Source organism: Pleurodeles waltl, chromosome 12, assembly GCF_031143425.1.
Source record: "Pleurodeles waltl isolate 20211129_DDA chromosome 12, aPleWal1.hap1.20221129, whole genome shotgun sequence".
NCBI lineage: Eukaryota > Metazoa > Chordata > Amphibia > Caudata > Salamandridae > Pleurodeles > Pleurodeles waltl.
Window position 1 is genome coordinate 653,051,317 of NC_090451.1, and position 20,537 is coordinate 653,071,853.

Here is a 20,537-nt window from a genome sequence, read left to right on the forward strand (position 1 = left end):
ACTATAGAAAAAATCCCAGTTTTGCCTGTTACAGTGTGCATTGATACTAACCAGAACACATAGAACTTGCTTAGCGTCAGGGGAGAAATTTCCTATTGGTCAACCATGGACTTTTCTGACTTATTTGTGGATATCCAAATAATCATTGCAATTGTTAGGAAAAATATTCTTTTTGCGGGAACTGAAGACTTAAGGCCAGTTCATTTTGCCAAAAATCATTCTCAGATGTCAATGTAGCTATGCAGAATGGGGGTGGGACTTCTATTTCTTTTGTATCACAGACTTCCTTGTTTGAGCAGCAGACTGTGTGAAATCAAAGTTGTGTTTTATGCCTCTGAATGTCTCTTATTTGATGTCCTATGAAAACACCAGTTCCTTAATTGCCCAAATCCATAATGATTCATTGTCCTATGGTTATCTCTGACTGCAAGCCACAAACCTGCTTGTATAGAAGCTGAAGGCCCACCTGCGATGGTGGCATGCATGCTTCTTGAGTTTCTGGTTAGTATTTGAAGGTACCATAACACGCAAAATAAGCTGATTTCATTTTGTTATAAAGTTGTAATACAATTCTAAAAAAGTGGTGCTCATTATCTGGTGCAGGTCTTCTGGTACTACTGCTGAGCAGAGGTTTTATGTTCAGAGTATACCAAAAGCGGATATATTTGGGTTTTTAGGATCTTGAGGTTGCCTCAACAAGTTGTTCTTCATCCACTGAGGAGGTTGCATTAAGACGCAACACATTAGGGAAATTATGGAGATGATCGACAAACATGAGATGTTAGCAGGTGATAAAACATCAAAATCCCCAAAGCACATACTGTGTAATTTCTTTTAATATTCAGTGTATGGAGGGAAACATAGAGCCACTGAACATAAAGTACAGTCTCGGGGTCTGATTGCACATGGGCCAATATTCCCATTTTCTGCAGATCCGGGGAAAGCATGCGGAAACAATTGGGGTAATACGAATTTTGGTGTGTTACTCCCCTTTCCTCATTTGAAATTGCAAGGCCTGATAAAGACACAGAAACTACATTAGTATTGAATACTGTGCTTGATATTACCACGCTTTATTAGTGGGTCACTCGTAATTGAGCCCTATGTAAGGAAATGGTAATATAACATCTTAAACTGCATGTCAAGGCATTTGAATGCTAAACATGGATCTATGAAGGGACAATACAAACTGCAAAATCGAGAGACACCAACATCTGTTGCTGCTTTCTGCAATTCACAAAAGGATCAGGTTCCTCCTGAAGATGTCTTAGAAAAAGAGAAATAAAAATATCTGGCACCAGTCTATCACTTACTACTATATGACATGTAAGAACAGCTAATCCACAGCTCTATTCAGAGCAGATTGCAAAGTATAAAGTAGCACTATTTCTTTCTCCACTTTCTTCTATGTAAATGTTCTATGTTTTTCTAAATTTAAAATGTTTTAGTTATATAATTTAATTGAATGGCTCCATGCCCAGCTTCTATTTCCATTGAATCCACCTGTGTGCCATTAGCAATCCACTCTGAGAGCAGGTCATATTTGATGCCTTGATCCCTACCATGCTGACCCAGAACCCATATTGCATCCCTTCAGCATTGTCCAGCATCCCTTGGGTGCATGGCATGGCCCTAAATAAGGCTCTGCATCCAACCAAAATGTCCATGGCACCCACTTTGCAGTGCCTTCAGACTTGAGCAGCAGAATCTAGGTGCATGACATGGGCTTCAACAACTATTGGTGCCCATGCACTGTCTTCAAGAACCCCTTGATTAAGATGTTTGGCCATGGTCAGTGACAATGGGAAAAATAATTGTCTCCTAGCATGCTCTGCACCCAGTGCACGTGCCTTGAAACCCACTCTGCATGTCCTCCAGCTGTTTGCATCTGGTTCTGGGTGAAAGGCATGGCAGTGCGCACACTCTTCACGCAGGTATTGTACCCACAAAAACAATTGCCAATAATCTTTGGCCTTTGCAACATGCAGCAGATGTAGAAAATGCCTTTAGTTCTGTATGCAGCCATTCCTCGGTCCCCAGAAGGCCACATATATAGTCTTAGGTCATGTAGAAGGGATTTTGTATGCAGGGCATGGCATTTGGCAATGGCCTGCACCCAGATATCATTGAATTGCGTAAATTGCGTGGAATGATATGAAAAATAATTAAAATTCATGTGAAAATTGAATATGAGGCTATACCTTCAGTTGAAAAGTTAGAAGAATGGTTTGAGAGTGAAATATGTCCCACAACGCATTTTCTGTTCGAACCAGTCTTCCACAGATAAAAATTATGTCAAATTTTGTGTCAGTAAAAATCCTTGCAATATTGAGAAATTTGCAAATTTCTGGCACCCTTAGTTTTCAATCTACATTTATCTGATTTGAGTGACCAGTTAGGACTAGCCAAGGGATTTCTACCTTAAATTGAAGGCAACGGCTTAAATCTTTTGCAATATGCAGACGCCATCATCCTTGTGTATCGAACCACAGCAGGAATACAATGCTCCTTGCATGTGTTAGCAGTCTGTTGCAGAGCCAATAACCTGTGCAGTAACATGTCCAAATCCAAGATTCTGGTCTTTCGTAACCGAAAAATCAAGTTTTGGGGCTGGTATTTAAACAATCGAAAAATCAAAAGAGGAATATCAATAAAATACTTGAGGTTTGGCTGAACAGTCATGGCAAGCCAGCCTCACAAATGGAAGCACTGACCTTAGTTGAGAATTCTCTCACTTTTGCTTTCCAGCGCCTCTATTACTGCCTCTCAGATCCAGATCTGTTGGTGATCTGCAAAGCCATTGAAAGTAAAATAATGCCTACTTTGATGTATGGATTATTTGTATGTAAGGACCGATTATTTCCCTGGCTAGACTACTACAGATGGGTTTTCATCTTCCGAATTGCATCGTGCAGGCCCATATTCGTCTAGCGTTCAAATTGACATGGCTGCGATTCCTTTCTCTTTGTATGAAAATGAGAACTGCAGAAAATGGCTCACTTAAACTGCTCTTATGGAATAATATTCAGAACAAAGAATTGGATTCAGATAAATTTTACTTGGATCCAATCAAAGCTCTGCAAGCCAAGGATTGCAAGTAGCTGCCTGTTCCACCAAAACATATAGCTAGAATTTTGCTGAAGCAGGCAAGGCTGCTACCTGCCCATGATGACCTAGAGGAAATCCGCACAAGAGCCAATGTCGTACCATCGGCCAACTTATATCAGCTCCTACCGTTGCCACATTATTTTTCTTGTTCATTTCATCAAACTATAAAAATCCAGCTCCTTTGTTATCATTTGGGGCTGATTCCACTTAAAGCGTACAAATATGGTCAGCTGACAGGCACTCAAGAAACTCTATGCAGGGGTTGTGGAGCAGAACTGGAAACTCTCAGGCACATTATTTGTATATGCACTGCATTTAATGTTCCAAGACACTATTGGCTGGTTCCAGTTTTTAGACAACCAAGGATTATAACCTGCAGAGAGGCGGTGGAGGAGTGCTTAAAAGAGGATTATGGCCAATTGGTCGGAAGATTCATAAAATACATGAAGGGTGTAGTCTCCAGGCTGATTGCAGTGGCTAAATAGCACTAGTTCTTTTTATTTTTTTAAGGCATCTGCTTTTGCCCAGTAGGGTTGCACACTTTCTTCAGATGACAGCCACTCATGGTATTTTTACAGTAAAGTCTCTATGTTCTTGGAGGTTTGGTAGAACATGTACTTTAAATGGAAGACATCCCTTGTGAGTCAGTGAGACTGGATATCAATCCACCTACTTAGCTTGTTCAGATATATATATGGTCTAGGATTGCATGCTTAGCGTGTTCGGATGATTTTTACATATTAAATCCAATGATGAGAATTCATGTTGGGTCCGCAATCTACCATGTGAGACTCCGCTCATTATTCATTGTATCTAATTTTCAAAATAGTACCTGGAGGATCAATTAATATTGCCTGTTTTACCTGCTATTTATATATTTATTTGATTAAAGCGGCCATGCTCTTAAATTTTGATATTTATGACATGGTCTTTATGGTATGCTCTGTTTTTATATCCCATGTTTGGTATGCGTATTGATTTCCCTGTGATGATTTGCAATGATTTTAAAGAATCGAGCAAATAAATAAAGAACTTTGAACATCTGTGATAAAATTTTGCACATGCCTAACCAGTCCCCGTATCATGTGCACAATTGATTATGGGCATAAGACATGGACGTGTTCAAAATTCCTATACACCACATTCTTGTCTTGGAAGCCCTGCGCATGACATTTGTTTGTAAGTTGTTGAAACTGGAATTTAGGAATGACCTTCAATGATGTTCTGCACTCAGCAAACATGCCTTATTATCCCAAAACTATTAAGTTCAACTTTCAAACATGTACATAAGGCTCTGGGTGCAGGGCCTGGCCTTCAGCGTTCCCTGTTCCTAACCCTTCTGTACTCAACCTTCACCCATGCATTTTGGTTCCTGGGCATAGGCTTTGGCCTTCGGCCTTGACTTTAGCCCAAGACATGTGTTCTAAACTCTGGGTGTGGGACATGATTGAAGCCTCACTGCCACTGTGCAGAACAGTTAGCTTTGCACAGCATTCTATGGGTGCAAGACTTTACCTTGAGTCACTTCCTGAGCCAAATTACTCCTGTAAGATTTTGGCACTGAGGCATTCTGATTCATTAATTCGTAGGCCTCAAAATAAGGTTCACAAATTAAATTTACTCTATTTTCTATTTCTCAGACCAGGTGCTCCAGAAGTTCTTACAAGAATTGGGCCATTCCCATAAATAGTTTCCATAAATATTTCCCATCTCTTTGCTCATGGTTCACAAGAATTTTCAATTATTGTATTAGCAGGAATGGGCGATTGTCATTTCAATATGCCTTCCTAACTTCATATTAACATCCGCCTTCTCTAAGTACCACCAAACACGATTTAAGATATGTTAATTGTGTTTAGAAGCAGAAATTGCCATTTTGCCCCCCCCCCCCCCCCCCCCCCCCCCCCAAACTCTTCACTGGAGTTGAGATCTGCTCCACTGGTTCCCTTTCCAATCCCAACTTTCTTGGTCTGCAGAATACACCGTTCTCTCTCTCTCCTTTTCCTCTATTAATGGCAGCCACAGCACATGTTCTAGTTGCTCTGGGTGAATCAGAGTGCTGACACTTCCAGGCCCTTAGGAAGTCCACTTATCTGCCGCGTCTGATGGGAGATAACACCCACCCAGCTAACCACGTTTTAATTTTCGTTTCCATTTTAAACCTTTGGGCAACTGGGGGATGCCAATTTTCGGGCTGTAGGTAAAACTAAACCTTTGTATCTCTCTGCTACATCTTTGAAACACATAAAAATCTAGATAAATTATTGGACATATTTATAATAAACCAAAACGTGAGCCTACTCTAGTTAAACTACTGTTTTCATTGCATGCGTGGTGTAAGTCCTCCCAGCAGTTTTTGCTGCAGCAGATAGCAAACAATCCTTTGGCAATTCTTCATCTTCTACGGAGTTTTAAATGGGTCACTCAAATTACTCATACTTGAGAAATCTAGATAAAACTTGAAACAAAGCGAATTAAAGTGGTAAATGTGCCTGCCAAATTATATTTAATTGGATGAGTTGCTCTAAGCACTAATGAGCACTAAAATTGCAGTTGCTATGTAAATTGACGTAACAATATTTGCATTGCTAAAGACCTATTTCATGAATCAATTGTTATATAAAGCGTAGGAAAGGATGATATACATTGATATGGTTAGATTTATCATAGATATGTATTGGTGGCACCAGTTCCTATATGGCCCTTGTTGGACTTGAAAGCTAATATATCTATATGTGACATATGTGAATTGCCTGCATTGATTTATTCCATTACAAAGTACCAACCCCTTCCATGAGTAGATTTCCAGTGTACAAATATGGTATTAAATCGTATTTCTTTATTGTTCATTGCCTCAACCACATAGCACCGAATTACCCACTAAGGATCTCACTGTGAGTTACATTGTAATTTTTAAAGAAGCCACCCTGTGAAGAAAATTAAAATCCTCTTGTGTTAGTCCTGCATCTCCACCAACCACCAACAACACCTAATCTACAATGTTCCTTTGTTTGATAGTCTCTACTTGTATTTTGACGCATAGTATGACAACATTTACCGGATCGCCCTTTAATTGGCTCATACGGTTGCCACTAATCTCTTAATATACAAATGCATACTTTTTAACTCTCATTTGTTCCTTGATGGGCCTTAATCACTTTTCTTTCAAAATGTTTTCCTTTGTGCTGATTACACCCATTGAGAAGGTAGGGGAGAGTGCGGCCAGGGCTGGGATAAATTCCACGGCTACTGCTACAGGCACTTCTTGACTCGAAGAAGCTGGGAGGATGCTGAGACTAACTGCAGGGATGCTGGAGGTCACCTGGCCAGCATCAACACACCAGAGGAACAGAACTTCATCAACAGTAAGTAAGAGGCTTGATGGGCACCAGGCCCAGCGCTGGAATGTATGCTTACGTGCGTCTCATCAGGGGAAGGCACTGATTCAGAACATCCTTTTGTTGTGAAGTGAATGGAGAAGCATGCTTCTGAGCAGGCTGCTGCAGGGCAGGGTAAGACATCCACCAGTCTCAGGCTGCCCATCAGTAGCACAGAGTTTGCATTTCAGTCTGAGGGTGCACCAGAAGGAACAGTGACCTCCCAACTAAACAAATACCATAATCTGCATTTATCTGTCAAGGTGGTCCATCAGATGGGTCAGAAGCAAGTCTAGTTCATTTTATCTTTTTTCAGGCCTCGTATCAACACTCATAAATTAAAGGCTCCATCTGTGTAATTGTATGTATAGAAGGTATAGATTGACTAGTTATGGATGATAATGGATTAGAGTAATTGTGCGCACCTGAACTTTGGCTTATTAGCAGAGTTTACTTAATCTTGCATTACCTCTGCACTCCCCTTTGTTTTGATCCTTACCTTTGATGCGGTTGGGCCAGTGAAATGAATTCAGGTAATTTTATGGGCAAGATTATTCAATGACAGAAATAATCACATGCACAGTTTATACACTTTGGAAAGAAGAAAACTGTGTACTGTTGGGATGTTATTCCCCATTCCCAAGTGTCAAACTTGGGATCAAGCCCAGTTTGCACACCTGGCAAAATAGTGAGAGTTATGAAAAAACTTTGCTCAAAGATACGCTTTGCTTGGGAGTACATTGTGCACCTGTAACCAACTCCATTGCCGAAGGGATGCCACTGGGAACCCATGGAGGAGTGGCTGGTGTTGTTAAAGTGAAGCCTACAAATAGGGTATAGAAAGGGCAAAAGCCTGTGGCTCATGTGTGCCAAGATGGAATTCCCAACGTCTTTCATCTGCAAGATTCCTCCACCATATAGTGAAACTTTGTGAGTAATACACTTCTTCATTTTAAGTGAATTAATAAAAACACTTCTCACATACGGGCATAAAACAGACAACAACACAAAATTCCAATACCATTTCTAAATAATTAGATCAAACATTAATCTTCAAAATGAATCCAGGTGGCATGTACCTTAGCCTTACTGACAAAAAAAACCTATGTAGCTGAAATACAGTTTGCAATGAGCTTTTGCGTAGCTACTCAAAATATTGTGTAATTACATGAATTAAAAAACCAACATTTGGCACATTGATTCCATTCTCGCGTCCATTTTGGACTAGTGGTCCCATTATGCGCAAAAGAATAGTGCAAAAAAACCAGAGCACAGCAAACAGCAGTCACACGCATTCTGGTTGTGTGCACTGATACGTGCACTTGTGCTCAATATTTGACATAAATGTTATTAGGTGACTTGGCATAATAGTGTAATTTGTGGAGTTCCAAATAACAAGAATAACAAGAAATTATGCCTGCATAATCAAAATTACTCTTGGGTCCATTTGTCGTATGTAGTGTTTGCACAGAATTAAGAGGGCTGAAGCTCTAAAATCCTTTTAGATATACTTAACACTTCACTGTTTACAAGACTGTTTCTACAAACTGTGGGCACTAATTTCAAGCTTTTTATCCATAGACAAATACAAGGAATATCAGTGGATTGGTTTGAATGACAGGACGATAGAAGGAGATTTTCAGTGGTCGGATGGAAACCCCTTGGTAACTGTTACCTATGAATTTATTTTCTTGAATGCAGTGTTATAATGCTTATTTATAACTTGTTGAGTCTGGGGCAACTTCTTGCAACATGCATTATGAAAAATAATTATATCTCATTAATAGTAGTTCAGTGTTTGCAAGAATCATCTCAGAGACCATTTAAAGACATATTTGGTAATTTACAATACAAGGTAAAACAGTAGAACATCACCTTCAATATGATGATAATACCTTGATAGGACATCTTTTGCTTAGATGTAAATAATATATTGAAACATTGCAGGCATCAGGACTATGTTGGGGAACCAGTGCTGAACAGGAAGATAAGGCGCTATGAGTTGTGCTTTTCAATAAGGACGTTAGCGCAGTATTTTATAACTGCTTACCCTGCAAAAGGTAGTATTTGGTGTGGTCAAAAACTCAGAGTAGCAACAAGCCAAGGATGGTATTGGAAAACTCTTTGATCTAAGTAGAGCTCTAACTTTGTGACAGAATTTATTTGAGACTATAATCCTACTTACGCTTTTTAACATTGTATAGGTTTCTTAACACTTGCCCTTTACATAAGCCCCCCTTCCACACTCCACTGTTATATAATTAATATCATCATCGGAACTGAATTAGAGATATAAGCACAGTTCCGAAACTCATCCTATTAGGATGCCACAAAACACTTAATTTGAAATCATAATTTGATACAAAAATCTTGAGGATTTCACATCTTCTTTTTCTTCTAATGTCATATTATGGCATTTCCAAAATTGTCACAAATGTCTTCATTATAGTTCTCGTCAAACATCTTTTGGGAAGTAAAACATCCTTATTTTACTGAGCAACGGAGGATTTACATGTTTTTCATGGGTCGAAACAAATGCAACAAATTAATTTTTGTAATGTACAGGAACATAGATATGTATGAGTAGTTATTTATTAGATTTGTTTTGCAAAATAAATATAAAAAATTAAAGCAATCTTTCAATATACATCTGTTTAAACTGATGATACCAGATTTAAAAGATTTACATTTTGTTAATCAGCTTTTCTTTGAGCAGCATCAATTTCAGAATTGTGTTTACGGAAAAAGAAAACACAGCAGCAAAGATATTTATTAGGGGTCAAAGGTGCCAGAGCCTGTAGCATCATTATGGTTTGCATATTGAAAACAGGTTTCCATAGAATGAGTACTGAAGGATATCCAAACTTTTCATTGCCCTGTCTTTTAAAACAATGAAATGAGAACCCAATCGGTATGTGGTAGAATGGCAAGCCATATGGCATATAATAATTTTTGTGCAAATGTTCTTAATTTCATGCTTGCATTTATTTTAGCGTGTGCAAAACTGCAAGAAGATGGCAGCACATTGCTAACGATTAATAAATGTGATGGCTGACTCATCAGTTCTTATCACCTGTTGCTAATTCTATAGGGCCTCAGAGCAGCATTTTGCTTTTTTTTAGCTTGTATGTGATTACCAAAGGGACAATCATATGGAAATCTGTCATGCCACGGTTCAGAAAGCATATCCAAAAACAAAAGCTTAGATAAATTAAATATGCATTTAGCCTAACGTTGCTTTTAAAACGACTTTAAATGCACTTAAAAAAAATACAATACTAACATTTTAATACCGCTCTGTCACATTCATTGAATGCCTTTTACCTAAAAAGTGCTGTTTAATTTAACCATAGAACAATGATTAATCGAGCCAGCAACACTAGGAATTTATCCTTCGAACCCCATGTTTACACAGAATCTATGACCAGTGTTTTAATGAAATTAGTTAATTAACTGACACAGAGCACCAGATTCTTTTAGATAAAGTAAAATCTAGGTCGCATATTACAAGACCATGCATGCTCCATATATTGATGCACTATATATTTTTTTTAATGATTTGATTTGAACATGTATTATATTTGTTCATTAATCAATATGTTTATGTAATTTTTTAACATGTACATGTTTTGTAATTTTATAAATTGAATAATGACAAACTTCACGATTACATTGAATGTATTTTATTGTGGTGTTCAATTAAATTATCTTTTGATGTTCACATCTTTAGACTACTTTCCAAAGTGGGCATGCACAAGTTTATATTTATAGTGATTGGGCAATTGGTTTATCATCGAGCTTCCCAAAGCCTAAAATGGGTTGGTCAATGCTCAACAAAACGTAACTTACTCTTGATTAATAAATACATGAGAAAGTGTGGTTCTTGTTGTTTTTTTTTACAATCTTTCAATTATTATGACTTCTCCCTGCCTTTGGTAGCTTTATGAGAACTGGCACCATGGGCAACCAGACAGCTACTTCCTTTCCGGAGAAGACTGTGCAGTGATTGTATGGCATGATGGCGGCCAATGGAGTGATGTGCCTTGCAACTACCACTTGTCATACACCTGCAAGATGGGCCTTGGTAAGTACGGGGCTCATTAGAGTTTGCCAGTATTATCTCATTGGGTGTGCTTGCTGTAATAAATACATTTAGGCACCACCTACTCCTGGAACACACACTCCACTCCACACATTGTTTATTAAAATGTAGTCCAATGCTGTAATACTCACATTACGTCAGACTCTCAAATGAGAAAATCCTCTGCTTCATGCTCATTGTGAACCATCACGCCAGACCCGTGGTATTGTCATGATCTACACTTCTTTAATAAATCACCTGTGCTATACAAGGAAATGTACCTATCTTAGCCCCTTTGAAGAGAAGGAAAATTGGCAGGTTCCCCTGACTCCTTTCCGCAAGTTATGAGATTTTAGTCTGGGTGCTTGGAGAGTTAGGAGAGAGACAATCCAGGAAATCTCATCTACTAGACATTGTATAAAAACAGAGCTCTGCCCCCTGAAAAAAGCAGACACATATAATAGCGGGTATTTTACATATATGGTAATTTAATATATATTATATGTAAAGAAACCATGTGCATCAGAATGCTCCCAATATATTGCATACTCTGTTAGTCTACTGGACCAAATGTGTATAAATGCTCCCAGCTTTACTGTTTCAGTTGGGTTTGGTTACTACTTTAGCCTACATTCTTTCATGCCAAACCATGCAAGTTCCCTGCATACCTTACAGAGCTGTTGGGTCTGTAGTAGGACTCTTGCCTTTGAGCTTACCAGTCAACAACCATCATTTGTACTCTCTCCATAATTCCGCCTCTTTTTATACCTTTGTCTCCAATGATTTGCAGTGAAGTGGTTGGACACTTCTGCGTAGCTGATATGTTGCTACTTAGAAACACTGACAATGCTCATTTTGGAAGAGTGAATGAACAGCAAACAAAGGTAACACTTTTCACTTCTTTCCAAGTCAGATCCATGCCAGGCCAGGTGGCCTCACAGCTTTAATGAGTAAACATAGTTACACAGCTTTCAGAAAACAGAAAGTTCTCAGTTTTTATGTTTGTTAACATGACTACTGTCAAAAGATGTTCTAAATGAAATATTGATATCAAGCACACATTTGTTAGAATTACTATCCAAACAAACAGTTAGTTAGTTTTCCAGGCCCTAAGCCAGTCCCATGCACATGCATGTTCTATGGTCAGGTCTGGCTTGCATGTATTGTATGTTTTGCAAGGAAAACTTTGAAACACAAGACAATATTGCCTGCATGGGACTGGGGAGCTACACAATGTCATCAAAGAGCTGTATCCAAACATGCATGGTACAGGTTAGAACGTTATATTTTACCCAGTCTTTGATTGTCCTAGTTTTTCTAAAAGGGGTTTTTGAGTAAAAATAAATTATTAGTAAAATCAACCCTAAGCACTGTGTTACGTTTTGAATCCTGGGTTTATGCTTCCCAGACCAAGCACTCTTAGAAATGCCTACCAGTGTGGATGACATGTGAATCCTACACCTTGTAGTCCCCTCTGTCTTATGTAACATTTTCTATACACTGATTTATTCATGTGTGAGTCGTGGTCTCTGTATGAGTGTGTGATGTAAAGTACTCCAACACCATATGCTGGTAAGAGAGGCGCTATAAAACAAAATAAATAAATGTGAGAGAGGGGCTATGAAGAGATGAGAGATACTGTTAGGTGATGTGAAGGAATAATTGAAGAGCCCCAATAAAGATTGCTGCATCGTGGTGCACTGTAAGGTCATTGTTTAGTATGCTTTAAAACTAATATAAATGAATATGTACTGAAAATATCAGGTAGAATGCATTGTTTTTGCCATGTATTCCCAATTTTTTGGGAGGAGAACCCCTTAAACCCCATTGGAGTGGCCAGGCTTGCTCGCTATGCATGCTATGGTGGCTGATGGACAACATTTGATAGGCCTGTCTGTTAATCTGCATTCAAGGGGAAATAACTAGTATTTCCAGGTTTAGGCGCAATAATACTAGTTAAAATCATAGATTCACACCCCCACCCCAGGTGTCCCTCCACCTAAGTCAGTGAGACTCACAGTGTGGGTTTTTCTAGATTTTTATATGTTTCCTGATGTAATCCTATGGATTTCTTTTAGAAAGACTGATATAACTTTTGAATGAGACGGTCTAGGTTAGGATTCATAAGCAACAATTTATATGAGTCTTCTAAGAGTTCCAGAAGAAAATGAGTATGACATTCTAGGACAGTAATATGACAGCCCCTGCTATAACAATGATTTTATCAGCCATCTGTTACTTAGAACAGGTGTCCCAGTGGATGTAAGCATACATATATATCGTAGATTTCCTATTAGTTTTTTTTTGTGTTTCCTACAATATATTTTGATACAATATTTTGCCTTACTCGTGGCCCCATTAGCAAATTAAATACTCCGTCCCATTAGCAAATTAAATACCAATAACTATCCTTTTAAACAGTATGGTGACAATGTGACAATAACGTCATATAAATAAACAACAACTTTCAAGACAACCAATAGGACCACAAGGACATCAAGGCCTGATCCTTAGTGAAGCCTAAATATGTACAATAGACTAGGTGCCAGATGTACATATATCCTTTTGCAAACCAGGGTGCACAATTTTCACACTGACTTGTTTTCAGATGTGTATACAAATGCATATGTGCACTTTTTTCTATTCTATATTAATTAGGTAAGCTACAATGAATGAATTGCTTTGAATGAGTGTGAATGCAGGGATGGCAATCTGCAAATCACAGAAGATGTTTGACCTTGAATTTGTTTTCAGTCTGTGACCAGAAGGGGATGGGTGCTGCATCAAAAAACACATATTCCCCTTTTAGGGACATATCGGGGTGAGGGGCATGAAGTGGTCCCCAGGCAACCCCCTACGAGGCTGCCCAACATAATTACCAAAGGTGAACCAGTTCCCCTTTTCAAGTAAGTTACCATATCCTGTGAAGTATTTAGATTTTTCAATTTTCATTGAAAACACTGACACAAATCGTGGTCGGAATTTGCTTTGTTCTGCACCAAATTCCACATGTATTTTAATTACCAGTCATTTTTCCCCCAATGGGTTTTTGCAGATTTAACTTGCTGAAAATGAACTAGGGATGTGTGACAACGATTAAATACCCCATGCAGAAGGTAGGGTATTGGAATATCATAACCATATTATCGTCTGATAGAAATACTGTGTCATAAATATCCTTCCACAGCCCCTATAGAGCATTTTTGTGAATAATTAAAAACACCCAAACCAGGATTTACCTCATCAGAAAGAAACATGGGGAGGAAATTGTTTACCCCCAAAAAGTTGTCATGTCATATTTTGTACACACTGTGAGAATGGCTGTGTGTCGAGTATTTAAACTCAACCATTCTGATAATGGCTAATGCTGCAAAACTGTTGACATATCTGGGTGTCAGTGGTTGTGTTACCAATAAAGTACCTTTGTGCTCTTAACTGCAGAAGACCACTTCTTTAACAGGCTGTAGGAGAAGTCCAGCCCCTGGGATCTTGGCCTTCTGCTTCACTTCTGTTCTGTTTTTATTTGGGTTCTGCCAAGCCTTCCTCCTTGTTCTTTACAGCTGTCCTTGCCCACCACAGATTCATTTTCAGAGGTGCCAGGTCCCAGTGAGATGGCAGGTGTGCCCATTAAAGGGAGTGGAGGCCCTACTCCATGAAAGAGTTTAGTACTTGTGTCATTGTAATGCTGGAGATAGAGTATACAGCTTATCCACAATGGAGCACCTCTTGCCTGCCTAAGTACCTTTGGGGCAGTGTTTCTGCAACTCTAAAGGACATATTTACTAACCCTTACTGCCGGGTTTGCATCACTTGTGCAAGTTTTGCACTGGAAAGTAGCCTTAAAGTGACACAAAGTAGCCTCCATGCTACTTTGTGTTACTTTGCAACAACGGGGTGTATCATGGGTGATACACGAGTGTTCTTATGCAACCACCCATGGTTTTTGATGCAAAGCCCTATCTACTAACATCTGTAAACAGGCTTTTGGACAACACCTCTTTGAGCTCGGCATTAACTCGGGAAAATGTTTTTATTTCTCAATGCTTTTCAGAATTTGCTAGTGTGGTACACTGTAGAGCACACATGCAAAGTAGGATAAAAAAGTATACAACTATGCTTTTGCAAAGTGTTTGCTGGAATGGGACTCCTCAAGTACAAAACCAATGCTTGATATCACACAAAAACCACTATCCAAGAGGAGAGACTGAGAGTGCATGAAGTTCCAGCATACGTACTCCCAAATAATCTGTTTAAAAAAAAGGTGTATGCAGGTCCCATGTGAAAGAGACTGTCAGTATGAACAGGTCTGTAATGAACTGGGGGATTAGGTGGGGGTATCTGACTGCTTAGGAGCAAAAGTCCTCACACACCCAGATGGGTGTCATCCTTCATCACTGGTCCTGCTACACGTTGGGTTGGCGCTGCACTGCCCAACGGGTCCCGCGGGGGGCTCTTTTGTTTTTTGCATGTGTGAAGTGTAACTGCTCTAGGTGTAGACTGATATGGATATAAGTGGGTTAAAATAGACTAAGTGAAATACTAGCTATTTTATTATGTGGGTCCTCTTGTCTAGATTAAAAACTATAATAATGATGGGCCAGGAACAGAAATAATGGTCTGTTCCAGCTCAAAATGTGGAATATAAATGGGTCAACATGTTCCTTGCCGTGTGTAGTCACTGTCGATCAGTGGCAATTCATCAGGACCAAGAGACCTAACCTAAACAGTGGTTGGGGAAGATGTGAAATGTTGGTGGTTAGTGCCCAATCACAGGTGGTATACATAAATAGTATACCTCCTATTGTTAGAGTAAAAACCAACCCTATTTGGGTCAACAGTCTAACCCCCTCGAGTGAAAGTAGAGACTGTGCTAAGTTTGCGGGTCATAGGGTTTGGTAGCACGCACTATATTTCGCAACCTACCCCATCTCAGCCACCTCGAAGACCACCCTTGCATTATAGTGCAAGGGCATGTGCATTAGCACCCTGCAGCCTAAAGTGCACCATCGCAGGAGTGGGGAAAATTGTCTCATCTCAGTAGATATGTTGCTGTTTTGTTCTTTAACTTTCAATCTATGCAGTGTAGCAACATTGGGTGATGGACTACGTTGTGTGAAAAGTTAGTAGATGTTTCCTAAATTTCTGCATATTGTTTTTTCTCATCACATCACAACTTCCAGGGTGTCAAGCCAGGGGGTTCGCTATGTACGTTTTAGCTTACACCGTTCTTGGTACAATCTCAATGTTTTGCTCCGGGTTTCCGTCATTAACCTGGTGTAAAGTGTTAAGGTGGGATTTACTTCCCAGCTCAAATCATGATTTTTGTTAGAAAGATGTGAGATGTCCTACTGTGCCTTACGGTGCGTCATAGATGTGTCATGAGTATTCTGATGCAACCACCCTTGGGATTTGATGTAAATCCCTGTCTGCTAACATTTGTAGACAGGTATTTGTGCCAAAAAACATGTCTTCTCAAGGCAGGATTTATAGTGGAGTAAGTTCAATAAGTCTCCAAACTTCTCTATCTTTACAGGTGTGTTGCATGGTACAGCACACACATAAAGTGGAAAAGTGTTAAAACTTTGTCAGAGCATATATTTCTTAATTGAAAGGGTACCCTTTGAACACAAAACCTGTGTTTCACAGGACGCACACACCTTTGCACTATAATTCAAGGCTGTGTGCGTTAACGCATGACAGCCTAGGGTCCCCTGGCAGAGGACAGAGAAATAGTAGTAGGTGTTTGTAGAGTCGGTGCAGTTTTTCTCACTCCCTTTGATGCAATACATCATAGCAACTTTGGTTGCACAAAGGGTTCAGGGAATGCACACTTGTATTGCACTGGCCTCTAGTGGCCATAATTGAGAACTGTACTTTGTTGATGAATTCACTTTCCAACAGACACCTATAATTCCATGTCTATTTTCGAGGAGGTTATGGTACAGTTTAATAATAATGATAATAATAATAATAATCACACAGGATGTAACTAACACACATCTGCCTTTTCTGTCATTTTAGTGTCTTGTGGTCCGCCACCGGAAGTAGTTAACGCCCTTCGCTTTGGCAAGTTGAAAAAGCGATACGAGATCGGCTCCATTGTGCGACACCGATGCAACGATGGCCCCTTCAAGCGCAAGTCGGCTATCATCAGGTGCCAGGCTGATGGCCAATGGGAGAAGCCCAAACTCACCTGCGTTACACGTGAGTTTATTTGATGTGCCTCGTTGGGTTTTGTTAACGGCCCGTTAACTCTGGCAGGTGTAGGATTTAAGTCGGGATATTTGCCTTTCACCCTACAAAGGTCTATAAACAAGCACCTTGTGCTTTAATGTTGGGAGGCAGTATAATGCAGTCTACATTCAACAGCCCCATCGTTAATATCAACTAAATTTCTGTCAATTAAAAATTCCGTTGGTACCCTTACTTATATTTGCATTTAGGAGCAATTTGTTGGTGGCTTGCCTGCCTCACTTATATGATTTGTGACCTTGGGCAAATTAATGCCTCAGAATGGGCACCAGCCATGAAGAGGAGCCGCAGGATCCGCACTCCTCCTGAATCTTCACTGTATAGTAACTCCTTCCCATCCTTGGCCAGTCCGAATGCCAGCCCATGTGCGTGGTCAGTCTCCCACCAGCCGCCCTCAACCTCGCTGCAGCAGATGCACCCAGCAGCTTTTTATTAGCAGAGTCACCTGACTGGTGACTCCTCTGGGTGGAGGAGTGTGTGGTAGAGATGTTTTGAGGTGTGGGCAAGTGCCCAGGGTCCCCACCTGGCAAAGGGTCCCTGGGAAGCTGAACTTTCTCTCTAGCTCACATCTATTTCTCCATCCTAGCCTTTAACACATTCAAAATTATTTGGCATTTTGGGTCTTGAATAGGTAGACAATGGGAAATAAAATGAAAACTTTGCTCTGAATAGGGGCCTCTGAACCTTTTTCCCTTGCCCCTCCAAAAATTCTTGAAGCACCATCGAAAATACACTTTACTCCAGCTAGTGGCTTAGGCAACAGACCATTTCAGACTGGTTGATTGTGCATTTCTATAATTGCTTTGCTCTGAGGCCCTAAATCGTATTTAAAGTATAATCTGTTTTCCTATTTCTCACTGCAGGACGACACAGAACCCAACACTGAAGTCCCACACCCAGGATATTCTCCAGGCGGTGCCCTCTTCCACCAGCACTGAGAGAGCCAGCCATGGGCTCTGCCTCAAGGGAGCATCTTCCCCACCCTGTTTTCTCAATTCAACTGAAAGTGCTAATCTCCACAAAAGTGTTAGGGTGCCAACAGGAGGAGTTATACACCAAGATGATTGTCTCAAATTATAGTATGAAAGCAGGCCCTAGTTACAGAACCCTCACAATGGAATGGAGTACATGATAAGGGAACACATCAGTGGCTTCCATTAAGCTCTGATGACCAAGGTTAGATGCAAGCTCCATGCTTGAAGATGCAGGAATTATTAGGATATGGAAAAGCAAGGAACAGCCCTCAGAGATCCTGATTCCAAATATGATCAGGGTGGTCCTTTTGCAATCAGCGTCCAACACTCCGATACCCTCCCACGCCACAAATTAATCCACTATCTATTATCCACAGTGTCCGACACTCTGGTCCCCTCCCACCTTATGGATACATCTATTATCCACTTTCCACAGAATCAGCCACCCTGACCCCCTTCCACATTATCAGTAACCTTACTATACACTTAACATAGTGTCAGACACTCTGATACCCTCTCACCCATCAATGAATCTAACACCTGTATTCATTAGTGTCAGACACTCTGATTCTTTCCCACCCGAGAGATGAATCTACTATTCATTTTCTGTGGTGTCAGAAACTCTGATCCCCTACCATATCTTCAATTAATCGATTATTGATTTTTCATGGTGTCAGACACTTGGATCACCTCCTACCCCACGTAAGCATCAAATATACGCTTTCCATAGTGCCTGACACTCTCATCTCCTCCCACCCCATAGATGACTCTATTATTCATTTTCCATAGTGTCAGACACTTACATTCTTTCCAGTCCACTGACTAACCTATTGCCCCTTTCCATAATGTTACACACTCTGATCCCCTCAAACTCCATCAATGACTCTACTGTCTGCTTTCCATAGTGTCAGACATTCTGATCCCCTCCCACCCCACTGATTAATCTACTGACCAGTTTCTTTGGTGCAAGGCGCTGTGTGATCACTTCAGTGCCATCGAGGAATCTATTATCCACCTGCTACATGGCATGCAGCCTGTTGTGCCTTATCTAGTTCACAAGTGCAGGAATCTTGCCATAGAAAGATTACTTTAGTGTTTATGTCTAACAGAGCTCCTAGGACAAAAAACATTGAATCTGCACATTCAGTGGTGTTTAAGAAGAGCAGAAAGCAAGGAGGGGCCCTGCCCTAAGAAGCTCAATTACTCTTGAAGCCACATTTCTTTATCAGGATTTTTAAAAACATATTCACTAATAATGATGCATTACTTATGCCATTCATTGATACAGGTCAACACAGCAATGTTCTGTCTGCAAGGGAGGCTTGGACCTTGTGCATCATAGTTGTGCCTTATGTACAAAAAGTTGAGGGCCCAAATCAGTGCAGGTCATACTGTGTAGGTGTTCACACAAAAAGAGCGCAAGTATTGAATGACCATTGTGTGCTTACAATCCATTACACTCACATAGTTAAGGCTCACTGCTGTTGAGTTGTAAAGAAACCCGTAGTGCTGTGGAGGATTGTGAACCCTGGGTGAGATAGTCATTTTCAAGTTCTAACAAGCCAATACCATATGTGAGCACAACAGGTACACAAATTACTAAAACAAGCACCAACATAAAGACCACTCCATAATGTGTGTTGTGAAGTATTTCTTCAGGAACTTCGCTTAGTTTTTTTCCCACCCCACAACTTTGCCTAGTGACAGCTTGCTATGGCCTCTATTCACCACTCTGCTGACAACAGGTCTTGATGTGGCATTTCAGCAAAGATAAGAAGAGTTGGCTTAGATTAACCATATAAAGTCATGGATATTGGCAGGCAGTTCAGTCTACTCAATATCACCATATACTGTAAAATTCATATATGGTTAATTGCATCCCTTATATCCCACAAACCTAGGTTAGACTCAGCCAGTGTAGTGATGAGCCCAGGCAGAAGCCAGACAGTGGAAATACTGCAGCCAAAACAGATTAAACATTTGTAGGGGTGATAGAACCCACACTATGAATCTTAACTGCCTATCTATAAGCCTGGGATAGCTGTTGTAGCATCTTACAAAACATGCTCTTTGATTAATTTTAGGAGTTGCAAAGTGCTAATATCACCAAATGGGCCTTCAGGGAACTTAAAGTAAAGAAAGAGGGACAAGGAAAAAAACACGACATACCTCCAGCTTGGTGCAAGTGAAAATGATGGCTGAGGATCCCTACAAGCACATGCCTGTCCTTTTTTGGTCTTTATCTGAATTCAGTTTTCCAGTTTGATGAATACAAATTTTGCACATTTTCCAATGTCCAAACCATTGTTTTTTCTTTGTATATATGAAAGGCCAACTCATTTACAGTGACTTCTTAACTTTAGTATTTGTACCCCAGAGGGTCCTGATAACCCTCTAATTTGCTCTTATTTGCTTGCCAGAGAGGTATGTCAATGATCAAATGGAAGAGGGTTCCTAAATCCTCAAGTGCTTCATGGGAAATTTAATAAAATTGTACATTAAAATAATGTTTGCTATGTCCTTCTGTTCTGAAGCACCACAGACTAAACAGTACTAAAACTGTTCATAAATAATGTAATATAAAAAAAAATGTATAACAATTAACATGTGTGATATGGTCATATATAGCCCTCTCAGGGCTGATGTGACATTTATAAACCACTCTTATATTTATTGTACAAGGATGCCTGGTTTCCAGCCAAAACTCGTCACTGCTGCATTCTGAATAATAAAACACTTGACACA

The 20,537-nt window shown here is 39.9% G+C and overlaps 1 protein-coding gene across 1 annotated transcript in view; it reads left to right on the forward strand.

Moving 5' to 3' along the window:
- The window catches only part of BCAN (brevican), a 90,519-nt gene extending 70,223 nt beyond the window's left edge, over positions 1 to 20,296 (forward strand). Inside the window, exons 10-14 of the mRNA XM_069218298.1 lie at positions 6,315 to 6,473; positions 8,067 to 8,149; positions 10,425 to 10,569; positions 16,588 to 16,770; positions 17,682 to 20,296. Coding sequence (XP_069074399.1) covers positions 6,315 to 6,473; positions 8,067 to 8,149; positions 10,425 to 10,569; positions 16,588 to 16,770; positions 17,682 to 17,704 — 593 coding nt within the window. The 3' untranslated portion in view covers positions 17,705 to 20,296. The remainder of the gene's footprint in view (positions 1 to 6,314; positions 6,474 to 8,066; positions 8,150 to 10,424; positions 10,570 to 16,587; positions 16,771 to 17,681) is intronic.
- The last annotated feature ends 241 nt before the right edge of the window (positions 20,297 to 20,537 follow it).